The sequence below is a fragment of the Mixophyes fleayi genome, chromosome 3, assembly GCF_038048845.1.
Source record: "Mixophyes fleayi isolate aMixFle1 chromosome 3, aMixFle1.hap1, whole genome shotgun sequence".
Lineage (NCBI taxonomy): Eukaryota > Metazoa > Chordata > Amphibia > Anura > Limnodynastidae > Mixophyes > Mixophyes fleayi.
In genome coordinates, this window is record NC_134404.1 from 19,563,680 (window position 1) to 19,579,311 (window position 15,632).

Consider the following 15,632-nt stretch of genomic DNA (forward strand, 5'->3'; position numbering starts at 1 on the left):
TCTGCCACGGGAGAGACTTGGTGCACTTACTCTCTGCCACGGGAGAGACTTGGTGCACTTACTCTCTGCCACGGGAGAGACTAGGTGCACTTGCTCTCTGCCACGGGAGAGACTAGGTGCACTTACTCTCTGCTTCGGGAGAGACTTGGTGCACTTACTCTCTGCCACGGGAGAGACTTGGTGCACTTACTCTCTGCCACGGGAGAGACTAGGTGCACTTACTCTCTGCCACGGGAGAGACTAGGTGCACTTGCTCTCTGCCACGGGAGAGACTTGGTGCACTTACTCTCTGCCACGGGAGAGACTTGGTGCACTTACTCTCTGCCACGGGAGAGACTTGGTGCACTTACTCTCTGCCACGGGAGAGACTTGGTGCACTTACTCTCTGCTTCGGGAGAGACTTGGTGCACTTACTCTCTGCCACGGGAGAGACTTGGTGCACTTACTCTCTGCTTCGGGAGAGACTTGGTGCACTTACTCTCTGCTTCAGGAGAGACTTGGTGCACTTACTCTCTGCCACAGGAGAGACTTGGTGCACTTACTCTCTGCTTCGGGAGAGACTTGGTGCACTTACTCTCTGCAACATATCTAAGAATGCATAAATAAATAATCTAATGTACCAGGAGCAGTTCTGTATCTCACCTCCCACAAACTAATGAGCAGAGACCATTCCTTCTGCCTGAGCTTTTGTAGATCATAACAAGATAATTTCTCTGTAGAAGAAACCCTCAATGAGCGTGTTAAGGTGCCCACACCTTCATATCTGTTTTATTTCTTCTTCCCCTGCAGGATCGATGACTTCCTTTGCCCTCCAACCACCATGGAGGGACAGAATGATGAGAAGATCCTACTGGAACAACTGGTGTCCTACCTCAATGGCAAAGACGAGAATGAGCTGGCCGAGTTAGACCGAGCCCTCGGAATTGACAAGCTTGTTCAGGTATGGATGGTCTCTCTAAATTGGCCGGTGGTTACGGACAGGTCTTAGCCAGCAATGTAAATGACGGCACGCTGGTGGTTATACTGACCAGAGCTAGTCAGGCAGCAATTGTAGAACATTCGGGGGTTTGATCCCGGAACCCAAATTGTTATGCAATACTCCACCTCATCGGTGGTGGTAATAGTAGTTGCTTCCCCAGACATAAAAGCCTTGAGACAGTGAAAAACATGCATGTGGCACTAACCGGTTAATTAAACAGCAATTGAGTCTTGTCCTTTCAGCTACCTGATCAACCTCCCGATGCAGCCTTTCACACACCTTACGCGCTTCGCAGCCATTAACAGACCCAGCTGCCGGGTCCTCATTCATGTATTTTGTTTACACTGTATAATTGTAATGGGTGGTAGTTGCTTGGGAACTATACTAACATTGGTTGTATTGTTGTGTTCCGCAGGGAGGGGGTCTGGAGGTGGTGAATGACAGGTTTGCTCAGCCGCCCTCTGTAGCTCCGGTCCTTATGGAACAGAAGCCTGGACTGTACCCACAGTCCTACCCCTCAGCCTCGCCCAACCCCGGACTTCCCGGACCCTTCTCCAACATGGTCAGACAGAAGACCACTTTTGGGCCTGTGCCAATCCAGGTGCCTCCTCAGCGAGGGTCCTATCCCAACAGCATGAACATGCAGCCTCGGCAAACGTTGGCCCGGCCAGGAACGGCCTCCAACCAGCTCCGTCTCCAGCTGCAACAGCGGTTACAGGGACAGCAGCAGGTAAAGTCACTGAACTGGGAGCCTGTTCTCTCTGTTATCAGTAAAGAATAGAAGAATAGGCAAATCTGACAGAGGATACAAAGATATGGTACAGAGGGAAGCCAGCAAGCTAACGCAGCGTGTTTAAAAAAAAGCCCATGCACGGACCACTTATATTACTTTCCTGGCCTTAAAATGTATACAGACTGCATTCAAACCTTGAAGCTGGGAATGCTGGGACTTCTGGTACAATGCGAGTACAGTGCATTGGTTCCACATCGTAACATGACTTTACCAGGCCTGTATCTTGTATGCAATAGCTGGATTATCTACCCCCGTGCAAAGCATCACTGATATATCTGTATATACTAAAAAGACACCAACATGGATCTAAGAGTAACTGTCACTGTAGTTACTAATTCATCCACTTTACATTGGATTCTGTAGTAATAAAAGTAAAGGATCTGATTACTAAATGACTGTCCTAGAAAGAAAAGACAACCCCCTATTCCTTCCCCTGGAATCAAATCACTTGTATGTATTATCCAAGTATCCAGGGGGGCGACGCAGACACTGCGGGGTGATCTGCAGACACCGTTCTAGGATTGGAAATGTAACAATGGGAGAGATTCTAAAAAGTTCCAAACACGGCTCCTTGTTAATATTTCCATCCTATATATCTGCAGCGTTGGGGAAAAGTCAGAGAAACCTTCCCTGTTGTAATCTTGTATAAAAATGTCCCATCTTTAATCCCCGTCTTTGTCTTCTCCCTCCCTGTGACATGATAGTAGAGGGAGGGTTAGTGTTTGTGTCCTGGGAATGTGTCTGGTTTCCTCCATTCTCTGTCTGTTCTGCAGATGGTGCACCAGAATCGACAAGCCATCCTCAGCCAGTTTGGTGTAGGAAATGCGGTTCCCATGGTCATGCGGCCGGGCATGCAGCAAGCCATCTCCCCACAGGTAAGGCTGAAGGTATGCAAGCCGGGATGGCTGGGACTTGTAGTTCCACAGAGGCCGGAGAGCCACGAGTTGTCCACCTCTGCATTACAGAACGCTGTCTTTATATATTCTGAAGCCAGAACTACATATAAGATGCTGTCATTTGCATATCACTTCCCATGATTCCGACTAATCATTATGTAGTGCATAGTTTATAATACCCCACCCCCCTCCTGCTCTTCTCCAAACCCAAACATCAGACACATAGAGGTTTTGTTGATGTTCCTTCCCCTCTGTACTTCTCAGTCAATGTGAGCGGGAGTATCACAAGGGGGAGGGGCATTGACAACACTGCTTTCACTGGGGGAGGGGCACTGACAATACTACACAGACAGGCCCTGAAGGCTTTGGAAAACCCCGGGGATTTGGGCAAGTTACGCCCAATGGTGGATTTTACGTTTTGGGTCTGATGAACATGATTGAAATGCCGACCTTGTATGTGCTTGTCTCTGCAGCCTCCGCTAAATGCCCAGATGCTCGCTCAGCGGCAGCGGGAACTGTACAGCCAGCAACACCGCCAGCAACAGCTCATGCAGCAAAGAGCGCTACTGATGAGGCAGCAGAGCTTCGGAAGCAACCATCCATCGGCAGCTGGTCTTCCCGTCACTATGGGGGCTTCCAGGCTCCCGCAAGGTCCCCCACAGCAGTTCCCTTACCCCCACAGCTATGGTACAAACCCTGTGAACCCACCCCCATCAACCAGTCCCTTCTCACCTCTGGGTACAACTCCGGAGGCCTCGCTGCCGAACCGCGGAGGCGGCAGTAGAGGCGGAATAGTGAACAGAGGCATGATGGGAAACGTCGGAGGGCAGTTTGGCTCTGGGATGAATACTCAGATGCAGCAGAATGTCTTTCAGTACTCGACAACAGGTAATACAGGGACAATTACATAACTACTATTATTATCCTCCCCATCCACCATATATTGCTAACAGTGTCCATAGAGTTGTACAAGACTGTACTTTAATAGTAACATAAATACATACAGCACCCGTTGTAATGTTCTCTTAAACATGTTCTACTTTTGCAAATTCTAAAAAATCAGCTTAAATATATTTAACCACCAATAATTAGAATGTTTTTGTTGCACCATTGTAATGTCCAAGTTCTGTAGCATTAGTCTGAAGATGTTCTAGTGAGCTTACGTCTCTCTGTCGCTTGCAGGTATCAGCCAGCAGGGGGACCCTACCTTCGCACCATCTCTAAGCCCCACCAGTCCCTTGATGTCCCCTCGCATCACCCCTTCTCAGAGCCCCATGCTCCAGCAGACACCGTCCACGCCAGGGTACCAGTCACCTGACCTTAAGAGCTGGCAGCAGGGCACGCTGGGAAGCTCCAGGTAAGAAGGGGGCGTAGATTTCCCTGAGAGCTGCTTTGTGTAGGTCCCTGGCTGCAGGCAGTCCCCATGCCTCGGTGATGTCACAAGTTCGGAGCAAACAAGAAGTCCATTGTGACTAAGCCACTGACTGACTGACTGACACTGACTCTCTCTGACTAACTGACTGACTGACTGACTCTGACTGACTGACTGACACTGACTCTCTGACTGACTGACACTCTGACTGACTGACACTGACTCTCTCTGACTGACTCTCTGGGGGGTATTCAATTGTTAACGTTAACGCTCTCAAACGAGCGCTCAAAAAATCTTAGCGTTAATACGGTAATTACTCGCGGAATTTCAGTGAGTAAACTATCGTATTAACACTTTTCGTGCGCAATATTACTGTATAAACGGTAATATTTTTTGAGCGCTCGTTTTTTTGCGTTAACGCTAACAATTGAATACCCCCCTCTGACTGACTGACTCTGACTGACTGACTGACTGACTGACACTGACTGACTGACTGACTCTCTGACTGACTGACTGACTCTCTGACTGACTGACTGACACTGACTGACTGACTGACTGACTCTCTGACTGACTCTCTGACTGACTGACACTGACTGACTGACACTGACACTCTGACTCTCTGACTGACTGACTGACACTCTAACTCTCTGACTGACTGATTGACACTCTGACTCTCTGACTGACTGACACACTGACTCTCTGACTGACTGACTGACTGACACTCTAACTCTCTGACTGACTGATTGACACTCTGACTCTCTGACTGACTGACACACTGACTCTCTGACTGCCTGACTGACACTCTAACTCTCTGACTGACACTCTGACTCTCTGACTGACTGACACACTGACTCTCTGACTGACTGACTGACACTCTAACTCTCTGACTGACTGATTGACACTCTGACTCTCTGACTGACTGACACTCTAACTTTCTGACTGACTGACATTGACTCTCTGAATGACTCTCTGACTGGCTGACTCTGTTCTGAGTGATCCGGTGGGAGGGTGAAGCAGATTGATAGCAGTAAAGTACAAGGTCCTGTGTCCTGGTAATAACCACAGTGGTTACAAAGCGCAGCATCACTGTAATATAACAATACTCCGTACATCTCGTGTTCACAGCGTCTTTGGGCAGGCGGGACAGAACCAGCCCTCACAGGGCCAGCAAGGAATGTACAACAACATGAGCATAACGGTATCCATGGGAGGAGGCAACACCGGGGGCCCGAATGGCAACCAGATGAGCGGACAGATGCAGATGAGCTCCCTGCCCATGCAGACCATGAACAGTATGTGCACGGAGCAGGTCAGTGACCGTGTCCAGCGGGCAGTAGTGTATGACCCACGTGTGTCCTGTAAAACATGTAAAGTGAGGAGGTGCTGGAGGAAACTGAAATCATTGTAGCACTAATTACACTAAACTGTGAGATAATATGAAATGTACTAGAAACTTGGCATTGTAGTAGAGAGGGCGGCCGTGTATAGAGATGATGGAGGTGTAGTGAGGACGGCCGTGTATAGAGATGATGGAGGTGTAGTGAGGGCAGCTGTGTATACAGATGATGGAGATGTAGTGAGGGCGGCTGTGTATACAGATGATGGAGGTGTAGTGAGGACGGCCGTGTATAGAGATGATGGAGTTGTAGTGGGGACGGCCGTGTATACAGATGATGGAGGTGTAGTGAGGACGGCCGTGTATAGAGATGATGGAGGTGTAGTGACGGTGGCTGTGTACAGAGATGATGGAGTTGTAGTGACGGTGGCTGTGTATACAGATTAAGGAGGTGTAGTGAGGACGGCCGTGTATAGAGATGATGGAGGTGTAGTGAGGACGGCCGTGTATTGAGATGATGGAGGTGTAGTGAGGGCGGCCGTGTATAGAGATGATGGAGGTGTAGTGAGGACGGCCGTGTATAGAGATGGTGGAGGTGTAGTGAGGGCGGCCGTGTATAGAGATGATGGAGGTGTAGTGAGGACGGCCGTGTATAGAGATGATGGAGGTGTAGTGAGGACGGCCGTGTATAGAGATGATGGAGGTGTAGTGAGGACGGCCGTGTATAGAGATGATGGAGGTGTAGTGAGGACGGCCGTGTATTGAGATGATGGAGGTGTAGTGAGGGCGGCCGTGTATAGAGATGATGGAGGTGTAGTGAGGACGGCCGTGTATAGAGATGATGGAGGTGTAGTGACGGTTGCTGTGTATAGAGATGATGGAGGTGTAGTGAGGACGGCCGTGTATTGAGATGATGGAGGTGTAGTGAGGGCGGCCGTGTATAGAGATGATGGAGGTGTAGTGAGGACGGCCGTGTATAGAGATGATGGAGGTGTAGTGACGGTTGCTGTGTATAGAGATGATTGAGGTGTAGTGAGGGCGGCTGTGTATAGAGATGATGGAGGTGTAGTGACGGTTGCTGTGTATAGAGATGATGGAGGTGTAGTGAGGACGGCCGTGTATTGAGATGATGGAGGTGTAGTGAGGGCGGCCGTGTATAGAGATGATGGAGGTGTAGTGAGGACGGCCGTGTATAGAGATGATGGAGGTGTAGTGACGGTTGCTGTGTATAGAGATGATGGAGGTGTAGTGAGGGCGGCCGTGTATAGAGATGATGGAGGTGTAGTGAGGACGGCCGTGTATAGAGATGATGGAGGTGTAGTGAGGACGGCCGTGTATAGAGATGATGAAGGTGTAGTGAGGGCGGCTGTGTATAGAGATGATGGAGGTGTAGTGACGGTTGCTGTGTATAGAGATGATGGAGGTGTAGTGAGGACGGCCGTGTATAGAGATGATGGAGGTGTAGTGAGGGCGGCCGTGTATAGAGATGATGGAGGTGTAGTGAGGACGGCCGTGTATAGAGATGATGGAGGTGTAGTGACGGTTGCTGTGTATAGAGATGATGGAGGTGTAGTGAGGGCGGCCGTGTATAGAGATGATGGAGGTGTAGTGAGGACGGCCGTGTATAGAGATGATGGAGGTGTAGTGAGGGCGGCTGTGTATAGAGATGATGGAGGTGTAGTGACGGTTGCTGTGTATAGAGATGATGGAGGTGTAGTGAGGACGGCCGTGTATGGAGATGATGGAGGTGTAGTGAGGACGGCCGTGTATAGAGATGATGAAGGTGTAGTGAGGGCGGCTGTGTATAGAGATGATGGAGGTGTAGTGACGGTTGCTGTGTATAGAGATGATGGAGGTGTAGTGAGGACGGCCGTGTATAGAGATGATGGAGGTGTAGTGAGGGCGGCCGTGTATAGAGATGATGGAGGTGTAGTGACGGTTGCTGTGTATAGAGATGATGGAGGTGTAGTGATGGCGGCCGTGTATAGAGATGATGGAGGTGTAGTGATGGCGGCCGTGTATACAGATGATGGAGGTGTAGTGAGGACGGCCGCGTATAGAGATGATGGAGGTGTAGTGACGGTGGCCGTGTATAGAAATGATAAGGTGTAGTGAGGACGGCCGTGTATAGAGATGATGGAGGTGTAGTGAGGGCGGCCGTGTATAGAGATGATGGAGGTGTAGTGAGGACGGCCGTGTATTGAGATGATGGAGGTGTAGTGAGGGCGGCCGTGTATAGAGATGATGGAGGTGTAGTGAGGACGTCCGTGTATAGAGATGATGGAGGTGTAGTGATGGTGGCTGTGTATAGAGATGATGGAGGTGTAGTGAGGACGGCCGTGTATAGAGATGATGGAGGTGTAGTGAGGGCGGCCGTGTATAGAGATGATGGAGGTGTAGTGAGGGCGGCCGTGTATAGAGATGATGGAGGTGTAGTGACGGTTGCTGTGTATAGAGATGATGGAGGTGTAGTGATGGCGGCCGTGTATAGAGATGATGGAGGTGTAGTGATGGCGGCCGTGTATACAGATGATGGAGGTGTAGTGAGGACGGCCGCGTATAGAGATGATGGAGGTGTAGTGACGGTGGCCGTGTATAGAAATGATGAAGGTGTAGTGAGGACGGCCATGTATAGAGATGATGGAGGTGTAGTGAGGGCGGCCGTGTATAGAGATGATGGAGGTGTAGTGAGGACGGCCGTGTATAGAGATGATGGAGGTGTAGTGAGGACGGCCGTGTATAGAGATGATGGAGGTGTAGTGAGGGCGGCCGTGTATAGAGATGATGGAGGTGTAGTGATGGTGGCTGTGTATAGAGATGATGGAGGTGTAGTGAGGACGGCCGTGTATAGAGATGATGGAGGTGTAGTGAGGGCGGCCGTGTATAGAGATGATGGAGGTGTAGTGAGGACGGCCGTGTATAGAGATGATGGAGGTGTAGTGACGGTTGCTGTGTATAGAGATGATGGAGGTGTAGTGAGGGCGGCTGTGTATAGAGATGATGGAGGTGTAGTGACGGTTGCTGTGTATAGAGATGATGGAGGTGTAGTGAGGACGGCCGTGTATTGAGATGATGGAGGTGTAGTGAGGGCGGCCGTGTATAGAGATGATAGAGGTGTAGTGAGGACGGCCGTGTATAGAGATGATGGAGGTGTAGTGAGGGCGGCCGTGTATAGAGATGATGGAGGTGTAGTGAGGGCGGCCGTGTATAGAGATGATGGAGGTGTAGTGACGGTTGCTGTGTATAGAGATGATGGAGGTGTAGTGAGGACGGCCGTGTATAGAGATGATGGAGGTGTAGTGACGGTTGCTGTGTATAGAGATGATGGAGGTGTAGTGAGGGCGGCTGTGTATAGAGATGATGTAGGTGTAGTGACGGTTGCTGTGTATAGAGATGATGGAGGTGTAGTGAGGACGGCCGTGTATAGAGATGATGGAGGTGTAGTGAGGGCGGCCGTGTATAGAGATGATGGAGGTGTAGTGACGGTTGCTGTGTATAGAGATGATGGAGGTGTAGTGACGGCGGCTGTGTATACAGATGATGGAGGTGAAGATGTATGTGGAGATGGAGAGTGGGCTGCTTGTCATTGACCACCACTGTGTCTGTATTACAGCAGGTGAATGATCCATCTCTGAGACCTGGAGGACTTTACTGCAACCAACTCTCCTCTACGGATCTGCTGAAAACGGATCCAGACACGGGACAGGTAATTGTCGCCAGCCGCTGTCTTCATGTCCCGACTGTATGTAATCTGTACATATAACCACCGTATGTCAGGATACGTTATATGTTCTGAATTAAACCCTCAGACTTCAGCCATCTCTTGTGTGGTCTTCAGTCACAGCAGAGATCAGTCACCCAGATATCTACAGCCATCAAACCAGTAAGAGCACAGGCTCTGTCCACACTGAAGTGGCCGTTTTATGAGTGAAACGACCGTTCAGAAGAATGCAGTCTGTCATTTCACTAGATACCAGTGCCTCATGAATATTGGCCATGAAGTGCCTCATACCTCAATTGTATCACTGGTTACTAGTGAATTGATGCTTCTTTCTCATGGATAGCCGTTCAGCCCAAAAATGGCCGCCTCCAGTGTGACACATGTAAGTTATACCTGTTCTGTGGATTATGGCATTCACTCTGTATGTTGTATGTAGTTTTGTATAATTTACATGCGTCAGTAATTACAGGGAGGAGTCTGATTGGTGTGTGAGTGCAGGTGCTCTTAGTAAGGAGTTGCTGTTGGAATATCAACAATAAAAATATAAAACAAATCTAATACACCCAAAAACGCTTAAAAATATACATTTAGGAGGACAGCGCTATAAAGGCAAATGTGTAAAAATATGAATATAATTGCATGTCTGACACTATTTTAGAACAGTTTCTACAAATGATCTCTACAAGGGATCTACCAGATCTACTTCCACATTTTAAGTACAGTGTCCACTGCACGGGGTAGATGTATCAAACCTTCTATAAAAGAAAAGTGGAGCTGTTGCCCATAGCAACCAATCAGATTCTAGCGATCAGCATATGGCAATAAATATTGTGATTTCGGTGATGGGTTCCAATCCACTTTAAGGTGTCTGCGGAGGTAGCTGTATTGTGGGCTGAACCAGCTCCCAGGAATGGTGATATTACTGCGTGATGTCTGAAATCTCATGAATATTGCCCAGAAAATGCCGCCTCCACTCTGTGTGTTGTTGTCAGGGGAACCTTAACCTTTTATTATAGGTTTGTCTATGCTACTTCTCCTGTCTAAGCCTCCCGTTGTATATATCTTCCCAGCAGGTACAACAAGTGCAGGTGTTTGCAGACGTCCAGTGCACAGTGAACCTCGTGGGCGGGGATCCTTACCTGAACCAATCAGGATCCATTAATACAAAGAAGACCACACCAGGATCTCAGACGCCACAGGCTCAGCAGAAGAGCCTATTACAACAGTTGCTCACTGAATGACAGCTCATCCAGACCAGGCCTTGTGAAGGCGAGAGCGATGCAACGAGTAACACAGACGAATTATAGAATTACATATATATATGCAACATATATATGTTCTATATTTTTGCAGAGATGTTTGATATCTCTTAAACTTGCAGCCATCCTTGCGAGTTGGAAGACTGCGAAGCAGAGACATTGCTAAAAGGAGAGGAAAGAAAAAAACAATGAGAGGTTTTTTTTTTCAATCCCCCTTAAGCCCCCTTGCCCTCTTTGGATGTCGCTTAGCTGGCGTTGGGACGTTTGGAGTGAGCTGCAGGGTTGGACAATCGGACCAACGGTCCCCTTTCGAGCCAAATGACAGATGATACTTATTTTTGTACGCAGTTGCTGTGATGACACTGAACGGAATGGGCGTTTTTGTTTTTTCTGGCGCCTGGAGAGAATGTCGCAGAACGTCAGTTTCAGCTGGTCCTGTCACTGATGTAGAACCCGAGGAGGAGAGAGAAGGGTTCTGGGTAATTTACGGGTGGTGGGGTTTGGGGGAGGGGGCAAAAAGAGAGAAAAGTATATATAAATATATATATTATACCGAGGTAAAGCTCATCTTTGTTGCAGCTAAAGTGCATTTGTACAGCTATTTCTGGCTTGTATGTACAATCATGTTTTTTCTAAGTGGGAGGCCCTGCTTTGCGCACCTTTTTACGGCCTGTTTTTTAACCCTCTTTGCTGCTGGAGCAGCAAACGTTGGCAGTCCGCAATATTTTCCTGAAGTTTGACAAATTTCTTAAAAAAAAAAAAAATTAAGTGAAAATCTTCTCTTCAGAGCGTAAAATCATGGAGTTAGTTAAAGTGATTTTCTTTTCCTTTCCATCGCTGTATACAGGAAGGAGGTCAGTGAGTTTTACTGAGGACAGTGCTGTTCACCCCTCACTATGTAAATTGGTATCCACACACTGAATAGACGAGTAACCTGTCGATATGGTCCTGGCCCGTAGGCCAAGACAAGGCAACTGCAGTCTTTGTAGCCTCCTGATTGACTTCTGAGGCAGAGTAGGCCGAAGCCTGCATTAAAGTACGACCGTGCAACTACACGGCAGCATCCTGTATGTGAATGGACTATCTCCCTTTCTAGAAAAATATATATATATATCACACTTTCAAACATAATTTCCTCATTTTGTACATTTTGTTAGAATTTAGCCAATTGCGGAGGAGAAAAAATGTTTTGTGATATAACAAGCACTTATGGGTTCTGTTGATTTAGGATCTAAAGTTGGACATCTGTGAAATTTGACTGGAAATTTTAGAAACTAATGAAATTTTCAAATTCCAGAGGAATCGCCATCAATTTTGTGCACCACGATGGGCCCCCTAGCATTCTATGATCGCCGCCAATTTTCATATTTTAACTAAATAGAGCAACGTTTTCCTTTATATTGTTACACTGTTTGTAATGTGAAGTTCAGTATTAGGACAAACACCTTTTCCAGACAGGTTTTCCTTACTTCTGGCGATCATTGGGAGGGAATCCTTCCATAGCCGTGCATAAACACCTTGGTAATTTACCATATCGGCCACAATTGTCATGGCTAATTTGGTCTTAAACACAGTAGTCCTGTTCTGTTTTGTTCTAAAGGCTTTGTCTGCATGAGCAATTATGTATCGTCTCATAAAATCCCTTATTCTGCTCCAGAGTTATCGTCGGGTGCATTGGGGAACTTATTTAATAGCCATACACGTTATTGTAAGGTTACGATGCTGTGCAAGTTTGTTTCGAAAAACTCACATCCTTCGCTTGGCGAAAAAGGCTGGATGTGTTTTCATTTTAAAAAATGAGTTTTCAAGATGTTTCTCCAAAAACGTTATTGCTAATTGTCCCCAATGAAAACCAGGACAGAAGCGCTTTAGCACCTTACAAAGAACAGTCTGTCTTGCAGCTTTTGCTAAGACATTGATAAGACCTAAGATCATGGACCTCAATCCAAACAAGTTAGCCAAATTATAGCCTAAACATAAAATGAAGAATGGAAAGCATAACAGGCAAAAAAGCCATCGGGTGTTTGATTTTTGAAATTGCCATACATCCATTAGAAGGGGTTAGGAAGGTCCCCCAATATCAGCAGTGCCCCGTCTGATCCAAACGGAGCGGTCTGAAGAAGGAACTTGTTGTAGGCTCAGCTCACAACCTACTGACAACCTGGTGTACATACAATGAAATACACCCACCACTAAGCAGGACTGGATTTAAATCCCGAGCACCTTAGCCAAAACTACTGCGGCTCCCCCCTAGCTATGATTCACTGTGTGCAATCAGAATTAAAAAAAACAAAAACAAAAAAAAAATGGCGGTGTCTAAGTGTGCAGATATTGAGGCGAGATAATTGGGAGTTATATATGGAATAGCGTTGTGGAGACCTGGGCAGAGCTAGCTGCAGAGTGGGCGGAGCCGGCACAGTTGACCCTTCCCCTCCTGTCAAAGTGTTTTCTTATTGTAAATCCAACCCTACCCCTATGCATTCTGGATATCACAAAGCAAATTTGTATCGTTCCTGCAAGCGGCGCTCAGATGTCTAGTATAAGTAATCGCTTTAACCTGCTGCTAGGATACTGTCTACCCTACAGGCTCGCCAAGTCCACCACAGTGTAACCTAACTCAGGATATTCCTTCTGCCCGTACCCTACAGCGGTACCACGCAGCGGGAATCTGTATATTTTTATGTTGCTTTTCTTAAGAACAGAGCCTTCTTTTCTTTTTTGGAAGGAAATTGATATTTACACCAGTATTTTTTTTTTTTTTTTTTTTAAAGTAGTTATATTTCGGAGAACGTATAAAGGACTTGTACAGTCGTTTTGTATGTGTTGTTTTTACTCTGTGTTTCCATTCATTGACACTGCCTTTTGTGTATTCCTCTATTCTCAAACTCCAACGTCAGTCTCGAACCCGGCCCTATTCTGTTGCCAGAGCGGGTCCAGGTGAAAAATTATACACAGTCCTACACTAAACAAACATGAATTACAACATGATCATGCTATGCATTATATATATATATATATATATATATATATATATATATTTGATAATCAGGAATAAGTGTAGTTATACCTGTGACAGGTGCTCCTCAGACAGTTCAATAGTACTTGTGCATCTTTTGACAATTTTTTTATTGGGACCCCCGATCAAGTCCAGTTTTATTCATCATAAAAGCCAGTTCAAACTTTAGAAACATTGCCTTTTTACAGTACACTCCATCTTCTTCAATCTCGCCCAACTCTAACCAAAACAAAGTTTAAGGACTCAGATTACATTACCCAGACCAGTAAGATTTAAAACATGGCCTTGTTGTCTCCCATTATTTAAACTTGTCCAAAAGCAATATTTCTAATATATGCTGGTGTTAATTTACATATTATGAGAAAATAATTTTAGACGTGAGAGGGAGCCCCAAAATAAACGTCCGAATCTCCATTCCCTCAAATCCCCAGCCCAATCCCCAACTGTTACAGACAAAGGTTTATGAATTCACTGCTGTATTTTTTCATTTCCATAGGAAGAAGTGAGGATCTTTTGTGTAAACTAAAACTGGAAAAACTACTTTAAATTACAAAACTTCTGCAACCCCTAATCTGCTCTCAGGTCTCCCAAAAATTTAGATGCCCTTTTTCTATCTCTGGCAACAGTCATCATAATTTCACTGAAACAAGTGTATTTATTGTACATACACACTTCTATGAAAGACAGTGTCTGTGACCCCCCCCCCCCCCTCTGCTTTAGTAACTGCTGCGGATAAACCAATAGGCTTTATATAATGCTCCGGATACAACTACTTATTACTTTTCTTCTGATGTGGTGGGCAACTTTCACTTTATCCAAAAACCTGACTTCTGAAACTTGTAAGATAACCAGCATGTCGACATGTCTTTTTTATTTTAATGCTGTGTATTTTTTGTTGTTGTTTTATTTGTTATTTTGCTCTAGAAAAAAGGGCCTTGTTTCTAAGTCCTACTACTAAATAATAATAAACAAAAGAAAATTAAAAAAAAAATGTAAAAAAAAAATACATGGCCTATACCTTTTTAACATTTAGGTAAATTGCTATATACAATTAATTCTTAATTTTTTTTTATTTTTTTTTCTGAATCGAGATTCTTTAGCCAGCTGCTTTTTTCGTAAATGTAATAAGGTATGAAGATAAGTTTCAAATATTTTGTATTACAATTGTTTCTTAAGAAAAGAAAAGGAAAAAAAAAAAAAGAGTAAACACCGGGATTTTTTCATATTGTTTTTTTCCTACAATAGGGAAAAAAAAAGTGAAGCTGTTTTCTGCTAAATAAAGAGTTGTTCCCTTTAAGAAAAAAATTGTTTTATATTTTGTTTGAAATGAGTGCTGGCTATTGTAATGGATAAGATAATTTATTGTAAAAAAAATAAAAATAAAAAAAATAACTGATCTTTCTTTTAATTTCGTAAGGAAAACTGCGTAGCAAAAAGAAAAAAAAAATATGTTTTTGCTTCTATTTTCTGTACGTAAACTTTGTAGAAGTAAAGGAACAGAATGTACTGTAAGATGGAAATACCGAAACGATAAAACTGAACGTCTAACGAATATTTCTCGTCAGGCGTTTGGCGATCATCAAATTTTTTTTTTACATTTTTTTTTTTTTTTTTTTTTGAGGTTTTCCTTTTAAAGTTTTGCTCTAGAAAACGACAAATCTATTTTACAGGACTCTAGAATAAAAATGTAACAATGCATTAAGAAATGAGACGAGAATGTAAGGTGCCCATGAACTTATCTGATTTCCAGATACCTGCGCATGACGCTATGAACAGTCATTTAGTTTGGAGACTCCTTCCCAGCCTGTGCTGTTTTTGCAAAACCCACACCTTGCAGATGCTCCAGGCAGTGAAGTGGTTAGATAATACTGCCTTTGTGCTGTTATATTATTGGCTTGTTAAATGTTTAATTATTCTGTTTATTGTAAATAAAGTCATTTAAAATTCTGATTTCCATTTGCTTTACTGGGTGAAAAACGGCATGTATATAAATATATATTGGACTTATTGGACCTGTGTCATTAAGGAGAGCAAAGCATACAAAAGGAGTAACTTTGCACCTGGGCAAAACCATGTTGCATTGGAGGTGGAGGTAAATTTAAAATGTGGGGACAGAATAATAGTTGGGGGTAGAGCATGTCCTAGGTCAACCTTAAATTTCAGTGTAAAAATAAAGCTATCAAGTATTTGTTCTCTAGATTTAAAAACAGTCAGTATTTAACTTATGTGCAAAATAATAAATTAATTTGGACCCCTTGCA

At 45.1% G+C, this 15,632-nt stretch overlaps 1 protein-coding gene across 4 annotated transcripts in view; it reads left to right on the plus strand.

Moving 5' to 3' along the window:
- Nucleotides 1-15,322, plus strand: part of NCOA1 (nuclear receptor coactivator 1) — a 329,252-nt gene extending 313,930 nt beyond the window's left edge. For 3 of the 4 annotated variants that reach the window (XM_075201166.1, XM_075201167.1, XM_075201165.1), the window contains 8 exons: nt 790-940; nt 1,395-1,709; nt 2,546-2,647; nt 3,142-3,556; nt 3,851-4,025; nt 5,166-5,349; nt 8,990-9,082; nt 10,168-15,322. In XM_075201166.1, the coding sequence (XP_075057267.1) occupies nt 790-940; nt 1,395-1,709; nt 2,546-2,647; nt 3,142-3,556; nt 3,851-4,025; nt 5,166-5,349; nt 8,990-9,082; nt 10,168-10,338 (1,606 nt within the window). In that variant the 3' untranslated portion in view covers nt 10,339-15,322. The remainder of the gene's footprint in view (nt 1-789; nt 941-1,394; nt 1,710-2,545; nt 2,648-3,141; nt 3,557-3,850; nt 4,026-5,165; nt 5,350-8,989; nt 9,083-10,167) is intronic. The other variant, XM_075201168.1, reaches the window with a different exon arrangement.
- Nucleotides 15,323-15,632: the final 310 nt, after the last annotated feature.